At 38.2% G+C, this 27,236-nt stretch overlaps 1 protein-coding gene across 6 annotated transcripts in view; it reads right to left on the bottom strand.

Moving 5' to 3' along the window:
* The window catches only part of DAAM (disheveled-associated activator of morphogenesis-like protein), a 460,107-nt gene that overhangs the window by 96,862 nt on the left and 336,009 nt on the right, over window positions 1-27,236 (bottom strand). For 5 of the 6 annotated variants that reach the window (XM_083114203.1, XM_083114204.1, XM_083114205.1 and 2 more), the window contains 4 exons: window positions 26,519-26,822; window positions 21,635-21,696; window positions 18,610-18,802; window positions 2,001-2,171 (listed from right to left, as the gene is read on the bottom strand). In XM_083114203.1, the coding sequence (XP_082970329.1) occupies window positions 2,001-2,171; window positions 18,610-18,802; window positions 21,635-21,696; window positions 26,519-26,822 (730 nt within the window). The remainder of the gene's footprint in view (window positions 1-2,000; window positions 2,172-18,609; window positions 18,803-21,634; window positions 21,697-26,518; window positions 26,823-27,236) is intronic. The other variant, XM_083114201.1, reaches the window with a different exon arrangement.

Below are 27,236 nucleotides of genomic sequence, written 5' to 3'. Positions count from 1 at the left end.
TGTAGTCCCTGATGGTATGGTATTTCTCAAAACACGGGATGACGCAGAGTGGTGGAGCGGCGTGGAAATTTGTAAGTAGTATCAAGATACTGGGTGGCGAAAACTTCAGTTTTTTCTGCTGTGTGTTCAAATACTGAGCGGGGGAAATATTTGATAAAACAAGAAAATGGTGTGCTAAATACTGTACTGTCACCAAGTAACTTAGCACTTGCCTGTGTCGAACTTCCCGCACCTAGATCAATGCTGCTTTGCACTCTGCTCCATGATGTTACGGACGGCGGTACAAATTCTACATCAGACACTACACAATCACTGTCACCACTTGAAGTCTCATAAAAACTGTCGCTATTATCGTCACAATTTAATTCACCTTCTGATTCAACAGTTGAGTAACATCATTATCAGACAAGTGTTGACGACTTGACGAAGCCATGTTGTTTACATTCAAACATGCATTTGAAACTGACATGTCAGAGCACTCAACGCTCGTATTCTAAACGGAGGCGTAATTAGCGACATCATACGGATATAAACAAAACTACAAGTTCAAATAGTTCCAAATAGTATCAACAGATGTCTGAAGGCTACTAAAAGCGACGTACTGTGGAAATGCGACACCTGCAGCGAGTGGAAGTATGAACTCGCAATAATGCGACTTCCGCAGAGCAAGGCACCTGGCATGCTGTGCATAAATGCGACGACCGCAGCGAAAGAGTTAACATCATTAAAGGAATGTGATATGATGAGTAGAGACTGGATTTTAAAGGGATGTCCTTTTCTATTTTTCAACACGGATCATGGAATAAATAACAATAGTGTTGAAAATTATCTTCCACCAACAAGATAAGATGGTTTTGAATTCACTTTCTCAGCCCACATTAACTTGTTTCCCTTTCTGGTCCCTTTATTGACTAGTTTTTCAGCCTACATTCCATTCCCCCCCCCCTTTTAAAATACATCCTCCTTGGTCCCTTTATTGACAAGACATCAAATATTTTGTACGACTTTTTTTTCCTGAACAAAACATTTAACAATTGTCTATTTGGTAGAGTTTAGAGGAAAGAAAGAACAAGCGCTTTCTACCTTACCTTCATCCATGAGTGTTGGGAGTACGTTGCAGCAATTGTTGAAACAATATGATCTTGACTTAAACATCAACAAACGCATTGTATGTGGCATGTTTGTTGGGTTGAAAGTGTACTTATCTGCTAGATTTAGACTTTTATTGTGAAGTTTTTTAGAATAGTTTTAACCTAACTGTGTGACAGTAACGACAGTATTGAGTGTCAGTGAAATGGCGAAGCCAGGTACACAAGTGGCAGCAAGCAATGGAATGCGGTAAGCTGTTTAATGCTAGGAAGGTTTAATCAAAACGGATGGTAAGAAAAAGGACTATAGTTTATTTTTGCACTCCACTAAAAACATTATTTTAAATGAAAGCAGCATATATACCATTTCATATTCACAAAATTTAATGTATCCCTTTCTATATGAAATGTGCTTTAATTTAAAATAGTATTTTTAGTGGAGTGGGAAAAACTAGTCCTCCTTTTGCCTTTTTTGTCAATAATTTTCCCTTTTTTCGTCCTTTTTACAGGAATTATTTTCCCTTTAAAATCTGGTCTCTTAGTTATGAGTTAGTATGACTTGGTAACCTAGCATTTACCCTACTTGACACAAGTCTAAGATGTACATGTTTGGAGTGCATGCTGTCTTTTTAAGAACTGAATTGTAGGTTTGGAACACTGTTATGTGGTGCCAAGATTTACTGTACCTATGGCACCTGGCATGGGATCTGATGCGCTGACCACACGTCACCCAATACAAAGACACTCTGGCAGGACCTGGCCCTTTAAAGGCTGTTGCGCCATGGAGTTTACTGTAGTTTTTATGGCACCTGGCACATTGCACATGCTTTAGCTCCAAGTTGCTTTCTGTGAAAGAATAAAATTCCTGAAGAAGGAAGTTATTTCACTGTGCAAATGACGAAGTCACCTCACCTCCGCTTCTTGCTTTGCTCTCCTTTCTTCTTCATCTTTTCGCTTCCTCATGTTATCATTGTCGAGTCTTGCCTCGTTGAACGCAGAGAGGAAAGCATCAAAAATTGCGAAGAACTCATCTGGCTGGATGGACGTGTTGTCTTCTCCAAACAGCTTCACGGCTCGATCAAACTGAAAAGTGAAACCAAAAGGTATGAATATAACATGGACACTGAAAAACATTTTATATCTAATAACTAGAGCCACATTTTTATGGTGAATAAAAAATGAAAGATTTGAGGATCAAAATTGGCATTAAAAAAATGGCATTTCAGTGTTAAAATGGTAAACAAAAACCAATTTGATTTAAAAACTACACTTGTGGCATAAAAGAAACATTTTCCTTCTAATAGCACAGTATGAAGTTATCCGAGTATTAAGTTTATTCCTGTATAAAGGAGTCCATTTTAGCTTCTCAAATATTTACAGCAGAATAAATCAATTTTTCATGACTTGCATAACTCTCAGGATAATTCAGACTTCAGAAAGTGTCACATTCAGTGAATAAACTCTAAACTTAGTGTTTAATAGTTTGTTTTGCATTTTGCACTGTTCTGTTGGAGAGTTATCAAACACTAATCCTGATGGATACAGAATTGTACTGTGGTAAAATGGAAGCAGATATTTCAGTGAAAAGGGTGGATTGATAAGATCTACATTAGGAATAAGGATATTAAATTAGGCACCTGGAATGTTCTGAGCCTTTACCGGCCTGGGGCATTTCAGTGTACAGTTAATGAGATAGTTAAGTATAAATTAGATGTAGTAGCTGTCCAGGAAGTTAGGTGGCCAGGAGAAGGGAATTGTAAAACTAAAAATTATACTTTTTTCTATGGTGGTACTGAAAATCATAATTTTGGAACAGGCTCTTTTATAAATAATAGAATTATCTCGGCTCTTAAAACACTAGAATTTATTAATGATAGGATATCATATGCAGTTTTACAGGGTAGGTGGTGTAAAATTATTTTAATAAATATACATGCTCCAACGGAAGATAAAGATGATAATACTAAAGATGATTTTTATGCAGAGTTAGAACAAGTCTTTGATAAATTTTCTCAGTATGATATGAAAATTCTGTTAGGTGACTGTAATGCACAGATTGGCAAAGAAGAGACATTTAAACCCACGATTGGTAAAGAAAGTCTTCATGAATTAAGTAATGATAATGGTATAAGATTGATTACTTTTGCAACCTCAAAGAATTTAATTGTGAAAAGTACCACTTTTAAACATAAAGATATCCATAAATGGCATACTAGTATAATTGACGTTCGTACACATAGAGGTGCTGACTGTGCCAGTGACCATTATTTAGTAATTGCTAAATTAAGAGAAAGAATCTCAGTGATAAATCATAAGCAACAAAATCTAAAAGTTCTAAAATTTGACACAGGAAAGTTTACTGATGAAAGAATTAAGAAAGATTAACAAATTAAACTGTCAAATAGATTTGATGTTTTGCAGGATTTAAATGATGATGAAAATATAAATGAAACAGACGTAAATAAGAATTGGGAGCACATACGTAATGCAATAGAATCAGCAGCTAAAGAAAGTATAGGATACCATAAACCGAGAAAAAGTAAGCCATGGTTTGATAATGAATGTCATAATCTAATAGAAATAAGAAATCAGGCTAGACTTAGGTGGTTAAATAACTCTGATGATACAAATATAAACAAATATAATAGAATAAAGTGAGAAGTTAACCGCACGTTTAGAAGTAAAAAAAGAGATTACTTGAAAAGCAAAATTAACGAAATCGAAACAAACAGCAAAAATAAAAATATCAGAGATTTATATAAAGGTGTAAATGAATTTAGAAAGGGGTGGCAACCTAAAGTAAAATTGATAAAAGATAAAGACTGTGATTTTCTAGCTGACCCAAGTGATATTCTAAATAGATGGAAGAACTACTTTAATGACCTTTTGATTTTCCATGTAGGAGATAAATCAGAAGTAAATGAAGTCCACACAGCAGAACCTTTAGTTCCAGAACCTAACTTGACTGAAGTTAAAGATGCTATTAAAAGGCTTAAGAATAACAAGGCACCTGGCATTGATTTAATACCAGCTGAGTTAATTAAATATGGTGGAAATTCATTAATATGTCAAATTCATAAATTAATTTGTTTAATATGGAATAAAGAAGAAATCCCGCAACAGTGGAAAGAATCCATAATTGTTCCTGTGTTAAAAAAGGTGATAAAATGAACTGTAATAATTACCATGGAATTTCTCTACTCTCAACAACATACAAAATATTGTCTAACATTCTTTTAACAAGACTAACACCATATGCTAATGAAAGTATAGGTGATTATCAATGTGGATTTAAATGTAACAAGGAGATGCATTATCTCCATTGCTCTTTAATTTTGCCTTAGAATATGCTGTTAGGAAGGTAAAAGAAACTAAAGAAGGACTAAAATTAAATGGTGTGACTCAGTTGTTAGCATATGCAGATGATGTAGACTTACTGGGGGATGATGTGAATACAATTAAGAATAATGCTAAAATATTTTTCAAAACTGCTAAAGAGATAGGTTTGGAAGTTAACAAAGAGAAAACTAAATATATGCTTACAGGCCGAAACCAAGTGTTAGGTAATAATCAAAATCTAATTATTGATTACAACTCGTTTGAACAAGTTTCCAAATTCAAATACTTAGGAGTAATATTAACAAATGAAAATTATATTAAAGAGGAAATAAAAAGTAGGCTTAATTCAGGAAATGCATGTTACTTCTCTCTTCATAAACTTTTGTCTTCTCGTTTAATATCTAAGAAACTAAAAGTTAAAATATACAAAACAGTAATTTTGCCTGTAGTATTATATGGATGTGAAACTTGGTCCCTTACATTGAAAGAGGAACATAAATTGAGAGTATTTGAAAATAAGATCCTTAGGAAAAATCTTTGGACCTAAAAGGGATGAGGAGACAGGTGATTGGAGAAGGTTACATAATTTACAACTACATAATTTGAATTCATGTCCAGATATTATTAGAATAATTAAATCAAGAAGACTTAGGTGGGCAGGCCATGTGGCACGAACGGGAGAGGAAAGAGGAGTTTACAGGATTCTTGTTGGGAAACCTGATGGTAAGAGACCTGTAGGAAGGCCAAGACGAAGATGGAGGGAAACGTTGAGATGGATCTAAGGGAAATCGGTAGGGATGGAAAAGAGTATATAGATCTTACTCAAGATAGGGAAAGATGGAAGGCCTGTGTTGCTGCAGCCATGAACCTTCGGGTTTAAGAAGGCTAGAGAGCAGGGACGGCGACAGGGGTGGGCACGGGTGGGCAAGCGCCCACCCAAAAATTCCTGTGCCCACCCGATTGCCCACCCAATCAAATTCAATACGTACATATACTTGGGGATATGTGAATGACTCAATAAATAAGTGTATTCTGGTGTTCATAACATGTTATTTTACTTGTGAACATTGTCTTTGCTAGAAATGTCCACATATTATCAACCCATAAAATGTCAATTTTGTAATTACTAGAGCTATTAAACAAAAAACTAATCAAATTACCTACTTCTATGATTAATAGCAGCTAGTAGGCTTAGAAGGCTCAAAATTATGCAGGGTATGATTCAAGATTAGATCAGAATTTAGGGTGAACTTGATTTGATTGATTGATTTAGTTTATTTTACTTCACGTTTTGTGCCTCTTGGCTAATTTGCGAAGATGGGGATGAGTGATTAAATGATGAAATCGATGAATGGACATTCACAAACCAAGCCCGAGCGGGATTCGAACCCGTGACCCTTGGCGTCGCAGCGCGATGTGCTAACCACTCGGCCACAGGGTCCGGCAGGGTGAACTTGAGGACTGCAGCTCCAGGCCTTCACTGGGAAGACTGCTTTGAAAAGTACCACATAATTAAAAAAAAATAGGTACTTCGGATGTGGTAAAAATATAAACCATGTAACTTGGCGAGAAGTTATAACTGAATCTGTGTAGAGGGGAATGGAGTGAGGTCTTGGTGCTGTAAGCTCCAGGCCTCAACATACGTATATAAATCCCGACCTGGGTATGGTTAAAATATTCTCCAAATAAACAAATAAAAACATCTTAGCGTTACTTCCTCCCAGCAACACAATAAATTATTTTGACTTTTTAATTATTATTAGAAAAATTTAATCAAGAAGACTTAGATGGGAAGGCCATGTGACACTAACGGCAGACGAAAGAATAGTTTACAGGATTCTTGTTGGAAAACCTGATGGTAAGAGACCAGTAGGAAGGCCAAGACAAAGATGGAGGGATAACGTTGAGATGGACCTGATGGAAATCGGTAAGGGTGGGAGAGATTTGATTGATCTTGCCCAGACAGGGACAGATGGAAGGCTTGTGTTGCTGCAGCCATAAACCTTCGGGTTTAAGTATGCTAGAGAGTGAGGTATAGGTTTAATTAGCTCTGCATTGAAATTCCAGAAGTGTCCCATTCTTTACTTTACTACATTTTTTATATACCTGTCATCTTCAAATATCAATATTGTATGCGAAATATCAACTTTATATTCGTTTTACTACTAATAAGAAGGAATCACAATAATCACTGTAGATGAACCTGTAGATGCAGCTGAAGTGAAAAAAAGTTGTCACGAAGTATCCAGAAGATGTTTTTGTGAGTTTCTTTTTAAGCCCACTTTTATGCTCAGATAGGGTAATCGGGACTAAACCTACAGTTTAACGTGTAGTCCGAACCAGTGTGCATTGTGCTTCCATCAGAGGGGGGGGGGGGGGAGTCGAACACAGAACCTCTTCATTATAATGCGACAGTGTTATGCCATTGGAGAAAAAATATACAGAAAGAACACGCAACCAACGTGTCATTTTACCTCCACAGAAGATGCGTCCATTTTAAGAGGGTGTATTGCCTGAGAAAAATATTTGAGACTTTTGGGAAACAACGTCATTGCTCACGGAATTAACTGCCTTGATCTACTAATGATCACTGTGCAATACGTGTTTCATTAGTAGAAACTACCACTTCAACTTTCGAAGTGGTATGTAATAATGAAACTCCATTTTTGGAAGAGTAAGTTGTGGATGATTTGTTTTATTTTAAGTCATTTTTCTGCTAATTTTGATAATGAGGGCGATAAGGTTCAATGGCGATTAGACGTAAGTGACGAAGGGGCGAAAACAAACACACGCGGACACTCAAAATACCAGGTGATTATAATTAAAGTGACGGTGTTCAGAGTAGTACAGCACGGGCTGTAATGAGAGTAGCAGTCTGAAACTTCGTAGATATGATAATGAAGCAATGCGCTCGCGAATTATGCAGCAAAAAAAAAAAAAAAAAAAAAAAAGTTCCAATTCTCGCCACCAGGGTAAAAAATGGCGCTGTAAGCAGTCAAAACGTGGTATAGTTACAGGAAAAAGGCAGGAAAGATCAAACACATGAGAACAATGGCTCTGGCATGTTTATTAGGAACTATGGTTACAAGAACTGTTCAATATGGCCTCCCAATTCAGCAACATGCTGCATTCGTAACACGGCATGGTCGACGGTTGCTCGCAGCATGTCTGGTGAAATCTGAGCGACATGTCGTTGTATGCTAGCCTTCAGATCAGGCAGAGACCGGACATGTCCCTGATAGACACGATCTTTTAAATATCCCCACAGCCAGAAGTCACATGGATTAAGGTCGGGGGATCTGGAAGGCCAATCATCTGGAAACTGCCTAGAGATGATGTGGTCATTAGTGAAGGTTTCTCGCAGCAAATCTTTCACGTGGCGAGCGACATGTGGTGTTGCCCCATCTTGCATGAAAATGGTGGTGTGTTCACAGTTCCGTTCTTGCAAAGCTGGAATCACGTGTTGCACAAGGAGGTCCCTATAACGTGCAGATGTCACTGTACACCTAACAGGCCCTCGAGGTGTCATCTCCTCAAAGAAAAACGGACCAAGAATGAAGGAGCTAGTGAACCCACACCATGCAGTCACGTAAACTGAGTACAATGGTTGTTCCTGCACAACATGTGGACGAGTGGAACCCCATATGCGATAGTTCTGAGTATTCACTGTACCGACCAGAGTAAAATGCGCCTCGTCAGTCCACAGAATATTCCCCGGCCACATGTCATCCACTTCCATGCGTGCCAAAAACCGATGGGCAAACTCACGGCGTTGTGGAATATCTTGGGGTTTCAATTGGTGCACAATTTGAATCTTGTAGGGATACCAGTGTAAAATGCACCGCAATACCTTGCGAACTGTTGACCAGGGGAGTGACAATTCACGTGCCACAGCTCTAGCACTGGTTGCAGAAGTTGAGGCATGTGCTGCACGGTCAGCTACAGCTACAGCAACTTCGTCCACAACTTCCACGGGGATGGGCCGCCTTCCTCTCCCTGGTGCAACACCCAATTCACCTGTTTCCTCGAATTTCTTCATCATCTTCTTCAGCCCATTAATTGACATGGGCCCTCTTCTCAGCCCTTTCTGTTGGCGATATTTCCGCAGTGCAGAGTTACTATTGCTCCCATTCTGGTAAAACAACTTCACTAGCAGTGCACGGTCTTTCTTCGCAATAGCCATTGCTTTTTACACGGGAAAAATCAAACTTTTAATGTTCGGCGAACATTCACATCACTAAAGGAAAAAAAAGCAACAAGCGTCACCAACAACAACCAGGGAGCTCACACAATGGTTAGGCAATGTCACCGACTTTGACGTCAGAGTTACGGAAAATTCCACGTTTTGACTGCTTACAGCGCCATTTTTTACCCTGGTGGTGAGAATTGGAACTATTTTCATATTGCATAATTCGCGAGCGCATTGCTTCATTATCATATCTACGAAGTTTCAGACTGCTACTCTCATTACAGCCCGTGCTGTACCACTCTGAACACCGTCACTTTAATTATAACCACCTTGTACAAACCACCATAAATTGTTACTTCCACTGTGGTTCCAGGCGGCAGGGACTCGTTGTCCTGCAAGAATAAAGTTTGCAGGATATGCTGTACAGGACACAGGTTGACATTCTAATGTGTTTGAAATAGTCATGCCATTGCAACCCAACTCCTCTATGAAAAATAGGCCTAGATGAATTATTGCTGGTACGGTGATCAACTTCGATGAATTCCTTGTATCCTAAATAATTTTGTTACCTCAAGAAATATGTTCATGTAACCATACGTGTATAATACACGTATTATAAAATAAGTCCAGTTTTGTAGTTTAGAAGAAGATAAATACCCGTTTTTTTGTAATTCATGTAATTTGTCATTACATTTTAAATTCCTTCAAAAAAGTATGTCCAGTTTTGTAGTCTAGAATAAAAAATACCTATTTCTTGTAATTCATGTGAATTGTCATTATATTTTAAATTCTTTAAAAAAATAAGCCCCGGCCAAATTTTAGGTCACGAGACGCCACTGCGTGTATTGCTTCTCCCGCATGAGTAACACGACTTAGTTCAGAAAACGAATATCAGCTTAGCTAACAATCTCTTCAATTCTGAATAGATTTCTCAATCTTACTTGTTTATTACTTATGAGTGATAATTTGTCAAAATAGTCTTTCATTAGATTAAGAATACTTCATGGACAATGAACAAAGAATTGGTTTTTCGTGTGTGTTTTAAATCATTCCTAATAAGACGTTCATTTTAATCCAAACATTCAGTTCCGGTCAATTAGGGGGAGCGGGAGGTGGGGGATGCAGTTCCCCCCGGCACATTTTGCCATCTACCATCGCACTTTCTATCACTGTCGCCGAATACATAAAATCAAGTATATGTGCCTTGATTATTTTTTGTTTTGTTTTCGAAGTGCAAAATGTGATGCAACACAAGCTTAAATTTAATTCACATTTATTTCATTATACGTATTAACATGCATGAAAAAATGTGACTATAAATGTATGGCTGCGCATGGATAAACACTTCGTTGAAATAATTGTGTCCATCAGAGACAACGCGAAAGGAAATGGAACAAGATGCGACAATAGATTAGAAAAGAATAAAGAGAAAAACAAGAAAAGGAAAGGGAAAAGAAGCAAGAAGAAAATCGGGAGTGTAAGAGAGAGGGGGATACATATACGTATTACATGCACATATATATGGTCTTAAATTTATACTGCCCACCCTAATTTATCAATATGGAGCTACTGCCCACCTGGCCGAAAATTGCTGGCGCCGCCCCTGCTAGAGAGTTAGTTAGTTAGTTAGGGTGGATTGACTTTGATCTCTTTTCTTCTATTGCTGGAACATTTCAATAGCATGCACAGGTATCTATAATACAGGGTAGGGTAGAAAAACCTGATGAATTATAAAATAATATAATAGTCAAAAGAAGACTAGAAAAGAGTTAAGTCTTTATTCATGTGCTAACCATATGTATGCCATTGTTATTGAAAAAATAAAATTATGAATTACACCTACATTAGGTGCGGAAAATAACATCTTGCAAATGGGACTCATTGTGGTCCACACACTGCTGGATTTTTAATTTAAAATTTTGGGTGCATTAGCACTTAACACAAGCTAGCTGCCATGCTGAGAAACATGCTGGAAAATGTGATTAGAAGTTTCAGCGATAGAAGACTCCAGCAGTGTGTGAACCAAAATGGGTGTTATTTTCCACACTTAATGTTGGTGTAATTAATAATTTTCTTTTTTCAATAATAATGGCACACATATCAGGTTTTTCTGCTCCACCCTGAATGTGTATCTAGCAACAAATTTGTCAATTATTTTTGGATATATTTCATTTATTTAGCATTTTGCATAAATATATCTTTCCCCTACTGTACTTTCTGTATTCCAATATTATGTGTGAGTCAGTGCTTTCCCCATACACACCTTTTATTCTCTGATAAACTTAGCATAATTTGAAAACTGTCTTTTGCCTTATACTGGAAGCTACATTATTTTAGCAGTACATCAATTATATTATAAGGAGTAACATTTTAAAAAAAATATCTTTTCTTTGGATCTTTAGATGGAAGAAAAAACACTTGTATGTTATCACTTGCAATCAACTGTACATTTTCAGGTGAAGAAGTATTTAAATGCATAGTGAATACCGTAACGATCCGTAGTATCTTTTAATTATTATGAACAACGAACTCCAACTTCCAGTCATTCAACCATCGTTTTCCAATCAGGAAATATTCAGAAACATCACAGGAATGCAGTGTCAGACAGCACTGAAGCTCTTCCTGGTCATCAGCGGTATAAACATGTAAACGGACGAAATCCAGGAAGAGGCTACAGTCCTGACTGTGCATTTGTTTAGTAAATTGAATTGCAATAAATGTCTGAGAGGAAGAGTTCGGGGTGAGTTCTAATTCAGTGATTGAGGAGCAAGTTACGATTGAATAGAGAGAGAGGAGGAGGTTCCAGGGAGAGTGTGTTAACGCTAGTCGCAAGTCAGACTCTACGTACAGTCACAAGCATAACCTCTCCCAGCAGATATTCAGTTGGAGTACAGAGACAGGTATATCCATGCTGATCCAGTCTTTAGGGGTGTGAAACTCAAGTGTCATGTGTTGCCATTCAAGTGTGTAAATTTAGTACCTCTAGCACCTTACCACCAAGCTCACCGCGAGCAGAGTGCTTTACCATCAAGGATGAATGATGATTAGTGAGCTACATTCCCAAAAGATCCCCCCATACCTAAGGGTATGAGACGATACTAACAAATATCTTTAGTTGCTATGGTATTTATAGTTAATTGTTGTGCTGTAGAACATCAGTGTTTTGAATCATTACTATGGAAGCAAAATAGATACTTTTGCAACAAATTACATCAGCAAGGAATGAAATAAGCCTGTAAGGAGTAATGAAATGAAACATCATCTTCAATGTTAATGTGAACATGGATGCAATCTCAACAATTCATCTTCAAGAGGTAAGCTATGTTTCCACACTTACTGGGGATTGTTACTGAGAATAATGATCATACCATCAATTCTAAAAGGTGCACACACAATTTTTCTTATTTTAGAACTTAATAACACTTCAACCTGCCAATTTTTGTAACGAGATAAATCATATCGAGAATTTAAGTATTTTCATGTATAACTGGGCCTTATATATTGTGTTATTTTGACAGTAGGATCCAAAATATCACTATAGAAATACTAAATACACAAAGTTACACATGAGCAACAAATTTTGTCACTTTTTTTCAGTTCTCAAAACAGAAGAACTTTATTGAGAATTTTGGTATTTTCACACAGAGCTAAGCCCTTAAAATGCATATAATCTGTCATCCCCACAATGCGACCCCAAATTTCATTCTTGTACAAAACAGCTTATTTTTTACTGAATGAAGAAAATTCTTATTTCTCCCAGTTTTGTAACAAGATAAAACTTATTGAGAATCCTAGTATTCTCATGCATGAAAAGTATACCATTAACAATTTGGGAGAATTTTAGTTGATAGCTTTGAATACTTTGTTTAGAATATATTTTATGTCATCATTCTTAGTTTTTCTACAAACAGAAGAAAGTCGAGCTATTGTGTTGTTGAACTTAACTAACTAATACTGTATAACTAGCCTAAAAGTGGCCCACTTGAAAATTTTAACTTCAGTATTAACAATAGATAGGTTGCTACGACACACATTCACCCATTCATCACCATGGAGACACATATCCACTTCTTTATGCATTCATACAGACACATGTCCACCCATTCATTCACCAATCCATACTGAAACACTTAAACCCTTTCATCCATTCAAATAGTTATGCAGCCTTACTTAATTCCATACTCCATACACACACACACTCACCTATAGAAACACACAACCACTCAGAGAGACTTATAGCCACACATAAAGAGACATACATTCACTCACATATCCACACATACTCACATAACGTCCATTTATACATCCATACAGATATATATAAATCTGTTGATGCATTTATACATAAATGTGTTATACAGGGTGATTCAAGAGTCCCAGAACACCCTTTTTTTCTCTGAAACTGATGCGGTAATGGGAGATCCAACTTCACATGGGTATATTGGGGTAAGGGGCCCATGTGTTAGGGAGGGTGCTTCCAGGACATGACCACCATATTGAAGTCTGCCATATTGGATCAAGGTCAAATTTTTCAAATGGCAAGATGGTCATGTGTGTTATCAAAACACATTAGAATTGTCCAAGAAATGCAATGCTGTAATTAGTCTTGTGATAGCTGTAACGGCACAAAAGTTATATTGACACTGAAACATCTGTTTGTTGCACATAACAAGTGATGGCATTAACACAACATTGCAAGAAAGGATTGAGGTGATCCTGATAGCTGGGGAAAGCAGCAGCTCTGTCATAGCTGCCCTCTTCTACAACAGACACCCTGAAAGGGCTCCAATTTCTCACAGCACCATTGTGTCTTTGATTGCCAAGTTTTCTGAAACAGGAAGTGTAGCAAACACGCCTTGCAGTGGCAGTCTGAAAATGGTGACTGACGAGGTAATGTCCACGATGGTCGTCGCAGTCATAGCAAAAAGCCCAACAAAGAGTACCCATCTTTTATCAGCAGAACATAATGTCAGTCAGCAGTTAATTTTTCAGATTCTGCACACTAACAAATACAAGGGTCGTTCAAAGTTGACCGGGACTTTTATTTCTGCAGAGGAAATAGGTAGCAGAAGAAACACCAAACTATGTCAGTTTTTCAAAGTATTCTCCGTGCACGCCGAGGCACCATTGCCATCGTTCTGGCAGCTCCCGAATTCCTTTGGTGTAGAAAGAACTTGGTTGTTGTCGTAGCCACTGGAGGACATCGCTCTGTAGTGCTTCGTCTGTCGTGAATTTCTTCCCTCCCAGATGGTCTTTAAGGGGTGCAAACAAATGATAATCACTGGGGGCTAAATCCGGACTGTAGGGGGCAGAACTTCCCAGCGCATGTCGGCCAGAGTTGTTGTTGTCACATTGGCTGTGTGAGGGCGGGCATTGTCATGGAGAAGAATGACATTTCCAGACAACATCCCAGGTCTTTTCTTGCGAATGGACTTTCGTACAGCACCACTCAACAATGTGGAGTAATACTGGGCATTAATCGTGCTCCCTTTGTCTAGAAAATCCACATGGATAATGCCCTTCATGTCGCAGAAGACACTTGCCATGATCTTTCCAGCGGACGGCTGCGTTTTGCTTTTCTTGCCACTCCGTGCTGCGTCTTTTGGTCTCTGGGGTTGAATTGTGCAACCATGTTTCATCACACGTGATGATGGATTGCAACAATTCATCACCTTCTGCTCGAAACCGATTCAGAAGCTGTTCACAGACCGTCCTGCGTGTACACTTCTGATCGAATGTCAGCTGATGGGGAACCCACCTTGCACAGATTTTGCGGAAGCGTAAGTGGTCGTGAATGATTGTCTCAACTCTCCCGACACTGATATTCACCTCGGCAGCAATATCCCACACTGTTACTTGCCGGTTCTCAAGAATCATTTACTCAACACGTGCGATATTCACTGGTGTGACTGCAGTCGGGCGAATGTGTCCATGTGCTTCATTTGTCACCAGCTCCCGTCCTTCGTGAAACTGCTCACACCATTCGTACACTCTTGTCCGTGACATCGTTTGTTCACCATACTGTGCTTGCAATCATCTGAAAATCTCAGCTGGTTTAACTTTCTCCTTCACGAGAAATTTGATTACACACCGCTGCTCCACAGCCACAGACACACTGCTTGCCGCCATGTCATTGCAACTGCTGCGCATGCGCGAAATACGTCATGCCGGGCACTAGTTACTCGCGAAGGAATACATTACGTCACTTGCACGTTTCATCATGATCCGGCTATTCATCGATTTTTTACGTATGAAAATCCCGGTCAACCTTGAACGACCCTTGTAGCATCTATATAAGATACAAATGCATCAGAAACTAGCAAAGGATGGCCCAGATAGATGGGTTGACAGTGGCGATGCTACATAAAGGGCAACTAGGGCACTGCCCCACAACAATTTTAACATAGAAAGTTCATCTGAAGAGATGATCGGTATATACGAGTAACTAAAATTTGTGTTTTTTCCCCCTCAACTCCTACGTTGCTGCAACCAGACTTACAGGGTATGCACCCTGTGCGAGGTTAATATATTTCTCCGTCCTGTTGGAGAGAGTCAAATCTCAGCTCTGCCCTGAGACGTGACGTCACTGACTGATCCAAACATTTACAGCATAGGCAAGGGATGGTATCACCTCACAATGGTAAAGCGCAAAATTCGTAGCAGTCTCTAGGCAGTGAACAAGATGCCCATTCAAGTTTGCCTCGTTCACTGTTCAGTGTTTCCAACACTTGGCAGGCAGTTATTTGTTCTTCCAGCCTGCAGCAATAAGATAAAAAAAAATCCCTCGAATGCTTTTCTTTGCTCTTGTTCCGGCGACCTGAAAAGTTGACAACACTTTTTGTTGCACAAACTAGTCCCTCGTATTTTCAAAAAGATCCTCCTTTCTTCCCATTGTAATACGGATTTGGATTTGAGTTAGTGTGTGAGTTTGCATTGCATTCCATCTGTGCATATTGGTCGCTTATGAAATAATTAGTTTTTCGCGAGTTTATAGTTACTGTACGTGTTTATTTATTTGTGTGATTGTGTCTGTGTTCCAGCAACTTGATATGCAGAATATCTTCGTAAGGATAAACAAACTTTTTGGGGGTACATGGCCATTTCAAAAACTTTAAAGAGGAATATAGATGTTAACTGCCCCCTCCCCACCCAAAAGAAAAATGTGCCTGCCTGCCTGAAAAGGCACGCGCCGCTCCTGCGAGTTGAGTTCTGTACCTGGGCCTTACTCCAACACCAAGATCCCTCGTTCGCAGAGCATCATGTTTTCCGACGAGGCATATTTTCATGTCAATGGCAAGGTAGACTATCAGAACCACTCGTACTGGAGTGATACAACCTCTCACTGGTTCAATGCATCCAAGGAAGTAGTCTGTGCGAAGGCGATTGTGTGGTATGGCATATGGGACACCCGTATCATCAGTCTCATATTCCTCGACACCTCGCTCACTGCTTAGTGCTACCTTGAACTCCTTCAGGATACAGTGTTTCCGTCCCTTCTCACAGAAGATGGCACCTTGTCCCCATTATTTCCAGCAAGATTGAGCACCACCTCACTACAGACTAGAGGTTCGTCAATAGCTGGATTTGCAACTCCCCGGTCAATGGATCAGCCAGTGTTGTCGTTCAATGGCCACCAACATCCCATGACATCACTCCACTGGACTTTATTCTATGTATTTACTTGAAACAGCGTGTGTACTTCGCTACCGCTACCGCATCATGTGGGCCTGTGATCAAATGTTCTCCCAGATGCTCATGTAGGTCCATGCATAGTGGATCTCCACATTGAAGAGTGTTCGGCATGATAGGAACCACATTGAGTACATCCTCTAGGACATACCAGTAAGTACTGCAGCACATGGTTACCATCTTTCAGTGTCAGTACTTTTACACCGTTACAGCTATCAGAAAACTAATTGCAGCATTGAATTTCTTGGAAAATTCTAATATGTTTTAATACCCCCACATGACCCCTTGCCATTTGAAAAATTTGACCTCGATCCAATATTGTGGACTTCAAGATGGCAGCCATGTCCCTGGGCCCGTTACACTGATGTACCCAGGTGAAGTTGGATCTGCCTTTACCAGATTTGTTTCAGAGGAAAAAGGTTGTCCTGGGACTTTTGAATCACCCTGTACATTCATATATACACACCGTCATTCATCCATCAATATTGACACATATCCACCATTCATCCATCCATACAGACACAAATCCACTAACTCATCCACCCATCCAGACATGTATCAACCCATCCATCCTTCCATAAAGACATCAAAACCTACACATTCATCAATTCACACCACACATCATTCATTCATTAATACTCTTATCAATCTGTTCATCTATGAATACAGACAATCATCAATATGGATATACTATCAGCTGTTCATCCTTACTGTCACACTTCCAGCTGTCCCATCTGTACAGATGGGATCAGGGGCGTGGACTTGTCAAAATTATTGGGGGGGGGGCCTCTGATCACTGAAATAAATTAATGAATGACTCACTCTCTCCCTTATTTAAGTTTTGGCCTCAGTGTTCGGAATCTCATAAAAGCCCATGAATTCCTCAAAAATATTAAAATTTTCAATTACTGTTCGAATGCAAAATGTCAATTGTTCACGCATGGATATATCACAAGTTTCATCAACCATAATAGCAAAATATTCTAGACTTTTAACATCTGCTACCACAAAGCGCAAAACAGATCTCCCTAATATATCAATGATCTCGTTCTGAATGTCATGTGAGAGCCATTTGTAGCCTGAACTTCCCATTCACTCTCCTAGTTCATGCACGTTTTCATTTGAAACTTTTTTGGTAAAAATGTTAACAATACTCATAATTATATACTTAGTATATAGTAATAATGCATGTGTCTTGCTGTCTCTGGTCATAGCCCCCCAAAGTTGATTGTTTAGCAGTCTCAGCCCCCCCTCCCCCCAAAGTTGATGGTCTAGAACATTTCAAATGTGTATTTAAAGTTAAGTTCATGTGGCACAATTCAGAGTAAACTTTACAAGAGAAGCAAAATAATACATTAGATCCCCTTAAGCAAAATTATTTCGGGGGCCCTGTCACCACATCGTTAACATTGGGGGGGGGGCCTTCAGCCCCCCCAAGCCCCATGGAGTCTGCGCCTATGGATGGGATATCACAGCATGTAAATGCAAACAATGTGATTCATGGACAAAATCAATCAATCAATCAATCAACAGAAATGCATCTACCCATTCACCCATACATATACACATCCACGTGTTCATTCATCCAACTATACAGACACACATCCACATGTTCATTCAATCAATCAAACACACACATCCACATGTTCATTCAACTGTAACTATATACACTCACATCCACATGTTCGTTCAATCATGCACACACACACATCCACATGTTCATTCATTCATCTATCCATGCATACACACATCCACATGTTCATTCTTCCAACTATACAGTCACACATCCACATGTTCATTCATCCAACTATACAGACACACATCCACATGTTCATTCAATCAATCAAATACCACATCCACATGTTCATTCATCTGTAACTATACACTCACATCCACATGTTCGTTCAATCATGCACACACACACACACACACACACATCCACATGTTCATTCATTCATCCATCCATGCATGCATACACACTAACACACATCCACATGTTCATTCATCCATCCACACACACACACACACACACACACACATCCATCCATATACACACCACATCCACATTCCATACAGACTCACAACTACCTATTCATCCATCCACACTGATGTGTGTGTTTATATATATAGACACACACACACACACGCACCGATTCATCCATTTTTATAGGCACTGACTCACTCACCCATGCATCCATATTTACACAAACTTACACACCCACACACATGCACCTCCATATATTCAAAACTGCATAAACCTATCACACACACACACTATTACCTTACTAAAAATTCATAACTTACCCTGGTTTTCATATCCTGGAAGAGATCCTCCAGTTCTGAGAATCGGCAGGTGGCTGAGGAAAGGAATTCCTTCATGACTGGGAGGTAGCGGTCCCCTAAGGTGACAGGCTGCGAGCGATGGTATTCTATTTCACGCTCCACCTCCTTCAGTCCGTTCCTCAACTGACCCATGTCCTTCTCCAATTCACCCATGCTGTTTTTGCAAGACAGAAGTTACACATTAACATCCAAAGGACCAAGAATGTGACAGAATATACATGTGTCATTTGACCATTCCATCAACTCCTCAATACAGGGTGTTGTTATTAATTTGTTTCTTATCTAGTAGATTTCTGTATGTATGGTAGCACAGACCTATTGCTGATCTACATATATTTTCAACTTTTGATTAGTGCCTGTATACCTTAAGAATAGTAAGTCTTTGAGGTCCACGTGGAGTCACTTATGAGCCACTGAAAATGCCTTTCCACCCATCTGCCTGGAAACTGAGGCCATTGTCGAACTTCCTCCTCGATTAGTAAACTTGCTGGTGTGATAAGCATGCACAGAGATATTGAATTTTCATTTGCCGAAAAATTTCTGTAAGTTTTAGGCTGACACGAGGGTAAGAAACCACTCCTCTTTGCTAATTCAAGTGTGCATAGGAGGCGCCAACTTTAAAATAACAAAAATGGCATTTTGAAGCTCACTTCATTAGTGTTGCAGCATTGAGGTCATTTTGTAAATAACAGTTGATACCTTATGTAAATTTGAGCTGCATACAGTCTGCCCTATAATTTTTATTGGACTTTTAAGGTTTTCATTTGACTCTTGTAATTCTTGTAATATTTGTGATACAAATGAGTCTTGAATAGGGTGGAGCATACCAAACAATTTCTCCTACAAGGCTAAGGGGAGTATTTTCCATTTGTAGAGGCAGCTACATATATATTTCAGACACCACTGTCATGGTTTATATATATATGATATGATTTATTTGCATCTAAGGACTACAATTTTGTACAAGTAGGTAGATCTGTAGTATATGACATGTCAAATAGAAATACACGATAATAAAGTTTGGTAATTTTAACATAAGATACACACATATATATTGGTGTATCATAACCCTTGCATATAAAGATATTATACTTGACAATTTCAGTTTGATGTGCAACAGCAAGCTCTGCGTGTATGGTAACTAACCATACCTTTTAACATTTATTCTGATTACACATACACAAGACCTTGAGTCCTTCACACTCAGTCTAATAGATATGTCTGTATGCATTCAAATGATGAGTGTTGTGTCTCTGTATATCCTTGTATGCTGTAAAATGAATGTTTAATTAGCATGGTCTTGATTTTATTTTTAAACCTTCCCACTTTTGGTTCGTGTCTTATCTCTCTGGGCAACTTCTTGTAGAGAGTAAGAATTTTATCTTTATTTCTCGTGTTCAGGCTATGGATATCTTCATTGGTTTCAAAAATACTAATATTTTCTTTGATGTATACCAGACATCCATAGATATACAAACAGGGTAATGTCAGCAAGTGGAAGTTACGGAAGAGATTTCTGTATGAATATTTCAAATTGACCCCTGACTCCTTTTTTCTTTGTTCTTCCTTAATATATTTAAAAAATAATATTTTTATTATTTTTCTTGGTCATCCCCGCATCTCCCGATGACTGTATGCCTCGCCTCTACCTTTAAGGTCAAAACATTTGGTGGCATCCACCCTAGTTTTCCTGTTAGATCTACGACTGATTGTTTTAGCATTCCATGTGGGTAAAAGTTTTTTTAAGCTCTTTGGCTAGTCTACTATATTGCTTGCATTGTAGAATTATTTTTCTTTCAGTTCTTACATGCACATAAACACAATTCTTGCTGTTACGTTTCAGAACACGTGATTCCTTCATCAGACATTTACAGTTAACTGTAATATTATTCAAACTAGAAATACATGTCTGATGATGGGAACTTGTATTCTGAAACACAACAGTAAAAATTGTGTTTGTGCTTGTAAGAACTGTAAACTACAAGAAAAATAATTTACACATGCTCTTATGGGGTTTTTGTTCTCTAGCATACTTCTTCTGCTGGAAGAAAATTCAAGGCCAATGTTGTGAACTCTTGCTAAGAAGCTTTTTCCATTCCTGATGGAGGATTCAGGTGGAGCCCAAAATTTGGAAATAAAGAGGTACATGTTGTGACTTTTGTCAAGTTATGTTACAATGTTCAATATATCTAGTGTTTGGAATGTAGCTGAATAACAATTTTTTACATTAACATGGAACATTATAATGGCTTCACACAATAATAAATTTCATATATTATATCGACAACAAGCTTTCTATCTTCCACATAACAGGTGGTGCAAAAGTCATCATCCTATTTGAACTGACCTTTATTTTGACATCTTGTTGTTTATATCAGTAGTGTTTTGTCAGTTAAATAGAAGATACTCACGAAATTCATTGTGTGCGAAAATGAATAAATATACCCCACATATAGCCCGCGAAACATTATCTCTTTTGCATGACACTTTTCCGGGCAGTAATATCCCATTTTGGTGATTTGCCACAGCCGGCCAAGTTCCCCAATTTGACCCCTCCAGATTTTTTTTCCTTTGGGGATATTTGAAGTCATTGGTTTAAGTGAATAAGCCAGAGACATTACAGCAACTAAAGGAAAATATTCAGCATGAAATTGAAATTTCCTCGCAGATTCTTTCCAACACCATGGAAAACGCAATAAAAAGAGCCCAAATTTGCATCAATTCGAATGGTGGTAATTTATTGGATGTTATCATTAAAAATTGAGAACATAAAACTTACAAGTATCAATAAAAGTTTAACACAAAAAACCTACTTTGTTTAATTTAAAACCCAAGCTATAGGCTAAGAAAATCAGGTGATGACTTTTGCACCTCCTTGTATTTGACAAGCTCAAGAAAGTCAATGATTAACTTTAACTTTCCTTTAGATTCTACTATAAGTTGTTTCTCCTTTTCTAGTATGAACACAAACAAAGAACACACTTACCTAACTTTAGCAGCTTCTCTAATATGTGGAATATCCTCTTCTAACTTCAGAATATCTTTAAACTAGAAATAAAAATATTTCTTATGTTACTTAGGAAATATAACTGAACAAACTCAATCATAAATTCCAACAATATATGTGACTAGCAACAAATATAATAATTCTTAAAATACATGTTACTTTCTGGGATGTTCCAGTGGAAAAAAAAACTACAAATTAATTTGATTTCCAAGAGGTGTGCATTCCATTTGTAATAGATTCCTCCCTCTCAAATGATTTAATGCTCTTTTAAGTAAACCACATGTGTTTCAATATTTTATTGAAGTTATTTAGTAATGGATGGGACACAAGAGGTAGAAACGTGGATGCTTGATTGATTTGGTTTATTTTACTTTGCTTTTGGCTAATCACAAAGATGAGGATGAGTGATGATATGATGAAACTGATGAAGGGACACAAAGAACACTCATGCCAGACCAGGGTTCCAACCCAGGACACCTGGTGTTGTAGCATGCTGTGCTAACCACTCCATCATGGAGGTTGGATGAGAGGTGGATGGCTGGATGCTATCAACATTCAATCCTGCAAGGCACACACTGCATTTATGTTGAAACCGAGGCTGCATCAATATTGGCTGATATCAGTGTTACCAATATTGAAAAGTATAGGGCTACCAGACATCGGCAAGAAGCAGGAATGACAGTACGCAAATTATTTTTAATTCAGAAACTAGGACAATTATTTGTAGTAAATAATATATAGACCTAATGCTGAAAATGTTAAGAAATAGTGTGAAATTGACACACTTTTCAGTCTTATAAAATAATATAATGTACAAATGTTACTATTAAAGTGTTTTTTTTTAATCATTGTGATGATGTTTTGTTCTGGCTTGCCAGAACATTTCCAAGCTTGAACTTCCAAGATACATACCACACACACAAAATTTACAGGACTAGCCACTCTACAATAATAAAATACGATCATGAGAAGATTCTCTCAGGTGAGTTGTGAAAATGATTCCAAGCTTTCGAGAGCTAACATAATTCTCATCTTCAGGACAGAAGTGATAGCCTGAGAGAATCTCTTCATCATTAATCATCAGGAAAGCATAAAGACTTACTTCAAATATAATCAGTTTGTGTGTTCTCCAAGATTTTGTTATATGTATGCCCCTTTCTCAAAAAGAAAAATATTTTTTTTCAATAATAATAATAATAATAATAAGGATTCTAACATCTAGCAACAAAAAGAGTGAATTTTCTCAGTTCATTTCATCTCTGCATTGTACAATTGTACAGTGGAGAGTTTTTAAAATTATTTTTTGTATACATGAGTGCTTGAAGTGGGGGTTACTATCCCCCTAGTTAAGGAAATTATCATAAAACATCTCCCCAACTAGGATAATTTTTGAAAGCATCCTCTCACCTTTCCACAAATGCGACTAAGCATCCCCCCAGCTAAGAATTTCCACTTTGAGCACTGATATACGTTGACATTGATTACATCAATCGTGATTCATGGAATACAGAAGTCTGCAGCTTATTATTATTATAATTATTTGTTTTAACTGCATTTTATAAAAACTGTACCTTGTTGGCCATAGTTCTTGAGCTATTGGATTCCAGTTTATTCCAAGTCAACTTGGAACTGAACACAACACATTCTAATTCACCAATTGGTTCCAATTGGCTATCAGAACCAATGATAACATTTCCAACTTTTTTTTTCTGATGCTTACCACAATAATTTCTCATAAGAGTTTTTTACAGTGAAGTTCTCAGTGTACTATGTACCCAAAAGGTGCAAGGCATGACTTGTTAAGGTATGAATTGTGTTAACGCCCCCAATTCCCTTCTTTAAATCCGGCCCAGGATGCTTCCTTTCAAATCTGTCTCCTTCCACACCTTACCCTGGATGTCTCGTGAGTAGATTTATAATAATGCCGGAATTACAAAAAGGGTGGGTTACACATAACATTTATATGTATTGTCCCTACGTTCTTTTACGCTAGTACAGAGAGTGAAGAAACTGCTGTTGATTTGGCAGTACCTTTTTTTATGGAGTTTACCTTCAAATCAAAGCATTACATCTGTAGGATTACATTTATAAACCCTATAGGGTTTATTGTATATTGTTTCTGCGTACATTATTTACAAGTTGCTTGCTTGCACAGGTGCATTCTCAAGAGTCAATCAACAAAACTCTAAAACAACAAATGTGTACCTATGGCTTACACCATTCGCACTTTCTTTACCGCAGAGTTAGCATAACTATCTCTACAGGTCTACCCTTGACTTAACGATATTCCAATCATTTCAATGCATTTCCTTACGCCTTTACTTCTTTTCTTTTATTATTCTATTTGGAAATATCTGAATATGCAAAGCTCTTCTAAAGGGGACTTGGGGATTGCAAACAGGGATTGGCTTACACCAAATGCTACATTTTTATCATCAGTCTAGCCACCATAAGTGGACTAAACTCAAGAGGAAAGGTTCTTCGTCATCGTGAAGGTGGGAAATAACTGTTGTTTTTTTTTTTTGTTAAGCCCAACTGTCCCTTTTATAGTCCAGGTGAGAGTCCATGGACGTTCATCCTGTAGCACTGGAAATTTCCACAGCAACGGACTTTTTAGAAAGAAAGCTCCCCCAACTGGGAAGCTAAGAACAGTGGAATCTAATATCCAGCAAAAGCATAATCAAACAAGCACATATACATACATGCAATAACATATAAAAATACGCAGAAGAATTAATCCTTTAACCATGTATCAAGTTCGAAATTAATTAATATTGCATAAAAACCAGTAAAGGTCATTCTGATCTGTACAGAATGCATTTCATTAGTTCATCATTCACCCTGGTAATTGTAATTAATCCAGAGGGTAGAAAGTGAAACACCACTCTTTTAGAGAGAGACATTACTTGAGGGCAATAGTTCAGGAAACATTAGACACACTCACAATTCGAAATAATATAGTTTTATTAACATGTATGCTAATCCTAGGCTGTGATCTAACCCAGGGGTTTCCAACTGGCGGCCCGTAAACCAGTTTGCAAAATACATTAATTTTATGTATTTTTATTAAAATACGTTCTATTTTTACTGAAGGAATGGAAGCTCTGTGAAGAAAGACAATATCATAGGTAGAATTCATTTTGCAGTCATTAATGATCAACAGAAGAATCTAAAGTGATGTAACTTTCTCTTCACACCATGCATTCCACCTCTTCGCTATGCAGAATGAACTCGCCCGCTTACGCGAAGGCTTCACTCTTTGTCTTTAGAAACAAACTGCAGAGCGGCGCTAGAGAGACCTGTTTTACTACGCACAAAGTACGAAGAGATTTACAGTGTTCCAACTCTGATTGTGCTGTGACTGATTGTTAAAGTTTGGGCAAATATCGAAATCAGTCATGTGAAATTAGCAGCATCCAGCTATTTAGCAATCCTCTTGGCGTTAACATCGAAGAACAAGAAGCTTCTCTCCAACTTGAATTGTGTGATTTGCAAGGCGATGTGTTCCTTCAAACTAGGCTAGAAAAGGGGCCAGAGTTTTTCAAATACCTTTCAAAGGAAAGCTTTCCAAACCTACGTAGTTTTGGGAAAAGAATGACATCGATGTTCGGCAGCACATACACGTGTGAAAGTGTTATTTCTTCAATGAAGTTCATCAAGAACCGCTACAGAAGCCGACTGGCAGATTCTTCACTGCTTCACCTTCTGAGACTTTCAAATACAGAAATTGAAGTGGACATTCCAACTTTGATAAAAGAAGCAGATCGGCCTCAATTTTCACATGGAACACTTACTATGAAGGATTATTATTTGTATGGTTTGTTTTTAATTTCTTTCAATTCATCCATAAGCATTGGGTTTTTGTGAAATAAATTGTAATTATACAATTTTGATTTGTGATTCCATTGTATTTATTGCCTCATTTAAGAAATTTAGGTCATGCAAAAGTACTACATTTTCAGTTCAGTACTTACAATTTTTGTAATTTGTAATCCCCCCCCCCCAAAAAAAAAGCGGCCCGCCAATCAAATGCTGGATATAATATTGGCCCTCGGACCTTTTGAAGTTGGAAACCACTGATCTAACCGAATCATATCAGTTAAGTTGACTAACAAGGGGAGCATTAAGTCTCCAAACAAGACTGAACTCAGTTGTAACCTTACCTTTGAACTTGCACACTGTAAGAGCTCGGGCAGCATCTCGATACACACCACATACTTAATTCTCCAATCTTCAGCATTTGTAATTTGTTGTTGACCTTGCCTAATTACTCAGCCTGTCAATCAGAAGTATGCTCTTTCCTGTTTTGGTGGCTATCTTTGCAAACAGTCCTATTTCTATGAGGAAAGCCTTGCCAGGCACATCCTTACTAGATGCGTAACCTTCTAGGTAAGTCTGCACGGGATGTGTGTCACATCTATTGACATATGGTGTTATCACTTGATTGCCATCAGATGATTGGCACTTGATGCCTGACACCTGATCATATGATTGACACTACAAGATTGACAGCTGGTGATTGACATTATTGTCATATCAAGGCCAAGGCCTTGCCTTTGAGTGATATGCCAAGTCACCGCCATCTCCAGGTTTCAACCTTCCAAGGGGAGGAAGACGTCTAACCTTAACTGCCCAGTGCTGAGTAACTGGCAAGATCAACTTCCTTTAACTGGCTGTTACTTCTTTCAGACCAAACTTCTGCATTACAATGTTACATTAAATGCACGTTACAAAAGGCAATGTAAAATAACCAAAACAAAAAGAAAGAACTACACAATCATCTGTGCAAGAAATGGCAGGTTTCATGAGTTTGTTTGAAATTCCAGAACTTGAACAGTGGCAAATATTCTGCTGGGTACGTACCTGATGCTCCAGTATTTCCACTAAGTAGTGCAACAATGTTGTTCCTTTCGCAGAACTTGATTTGGTGTCAGCGAGGCGATTCAAACTGTTCAGCCGGAAGCCAGATGCATTTCCCCTCTGCCCTCTGTTCATATAGTTCCCGAGGGCCAAGACCAGCTCCAATAGTCGTCGCAGCCGCCGGCTCCTTTGCACTTCCCTCGATGCTTCCATGATGGACTTAATCCGGGGCTGCACTTCTCCGACCCAAACTAAAAAGCGCTTCTTGTAATGTAGTGTTCTGAGCCGTTGTTCATAATGAGGAATCCTGGAATAATAAGTGATGTTGCACTAAAACGTGGATGTTAGAAAAGCTACATGGTTATTATATTAATTATGACGATGAATGCACTAGATTCTCTGTTGCATTACAATAGGGCATGTAAGAGGTTACCTTGTAAGGCACCTCACTTCCACATAGTACACCCCAGTAACTGATTTTTGCAGGCAAACAAGGCTCTGGCGTCTAGACCTATGACCAGTATGAGGGCTGCTGGAAAAGTTTCTGCAATCAATATGAAAACAGACATGTGAAATACTGGGAATGGCTTTATTGCTTTTCAAAGTATTCACCCTTAAGATTGATACACTTTTGCATATGCTCAAACCAATCTTGAAAGCATTTTCTCCACTCTGAAACTGATACCTCAGAAACCACTGTTCGGTATGCGTCAGCAGCTGC

This window comes from Lepisma saccharinum, chromosome 28 (genome assembly GCF_977018435.1).
Source record: "Lepisma saccharinum chromosome 28, izLepSacc3.1, whole genome shotgun sequence".
In the NCBI taxonomy this organism is placed as follows: domain Eukaryota; kingdom Metazoa; phylum Arthropoda; class Insecta; order Zygentoma; family Lepismatidae; genus Lepisma; species Lepisma saccharinum.
The sequence above is the reverse complement of the archived record's forward strand: the minus strand, read 5'-3'. Positions and strand labels throughout refer to the sequence as shown.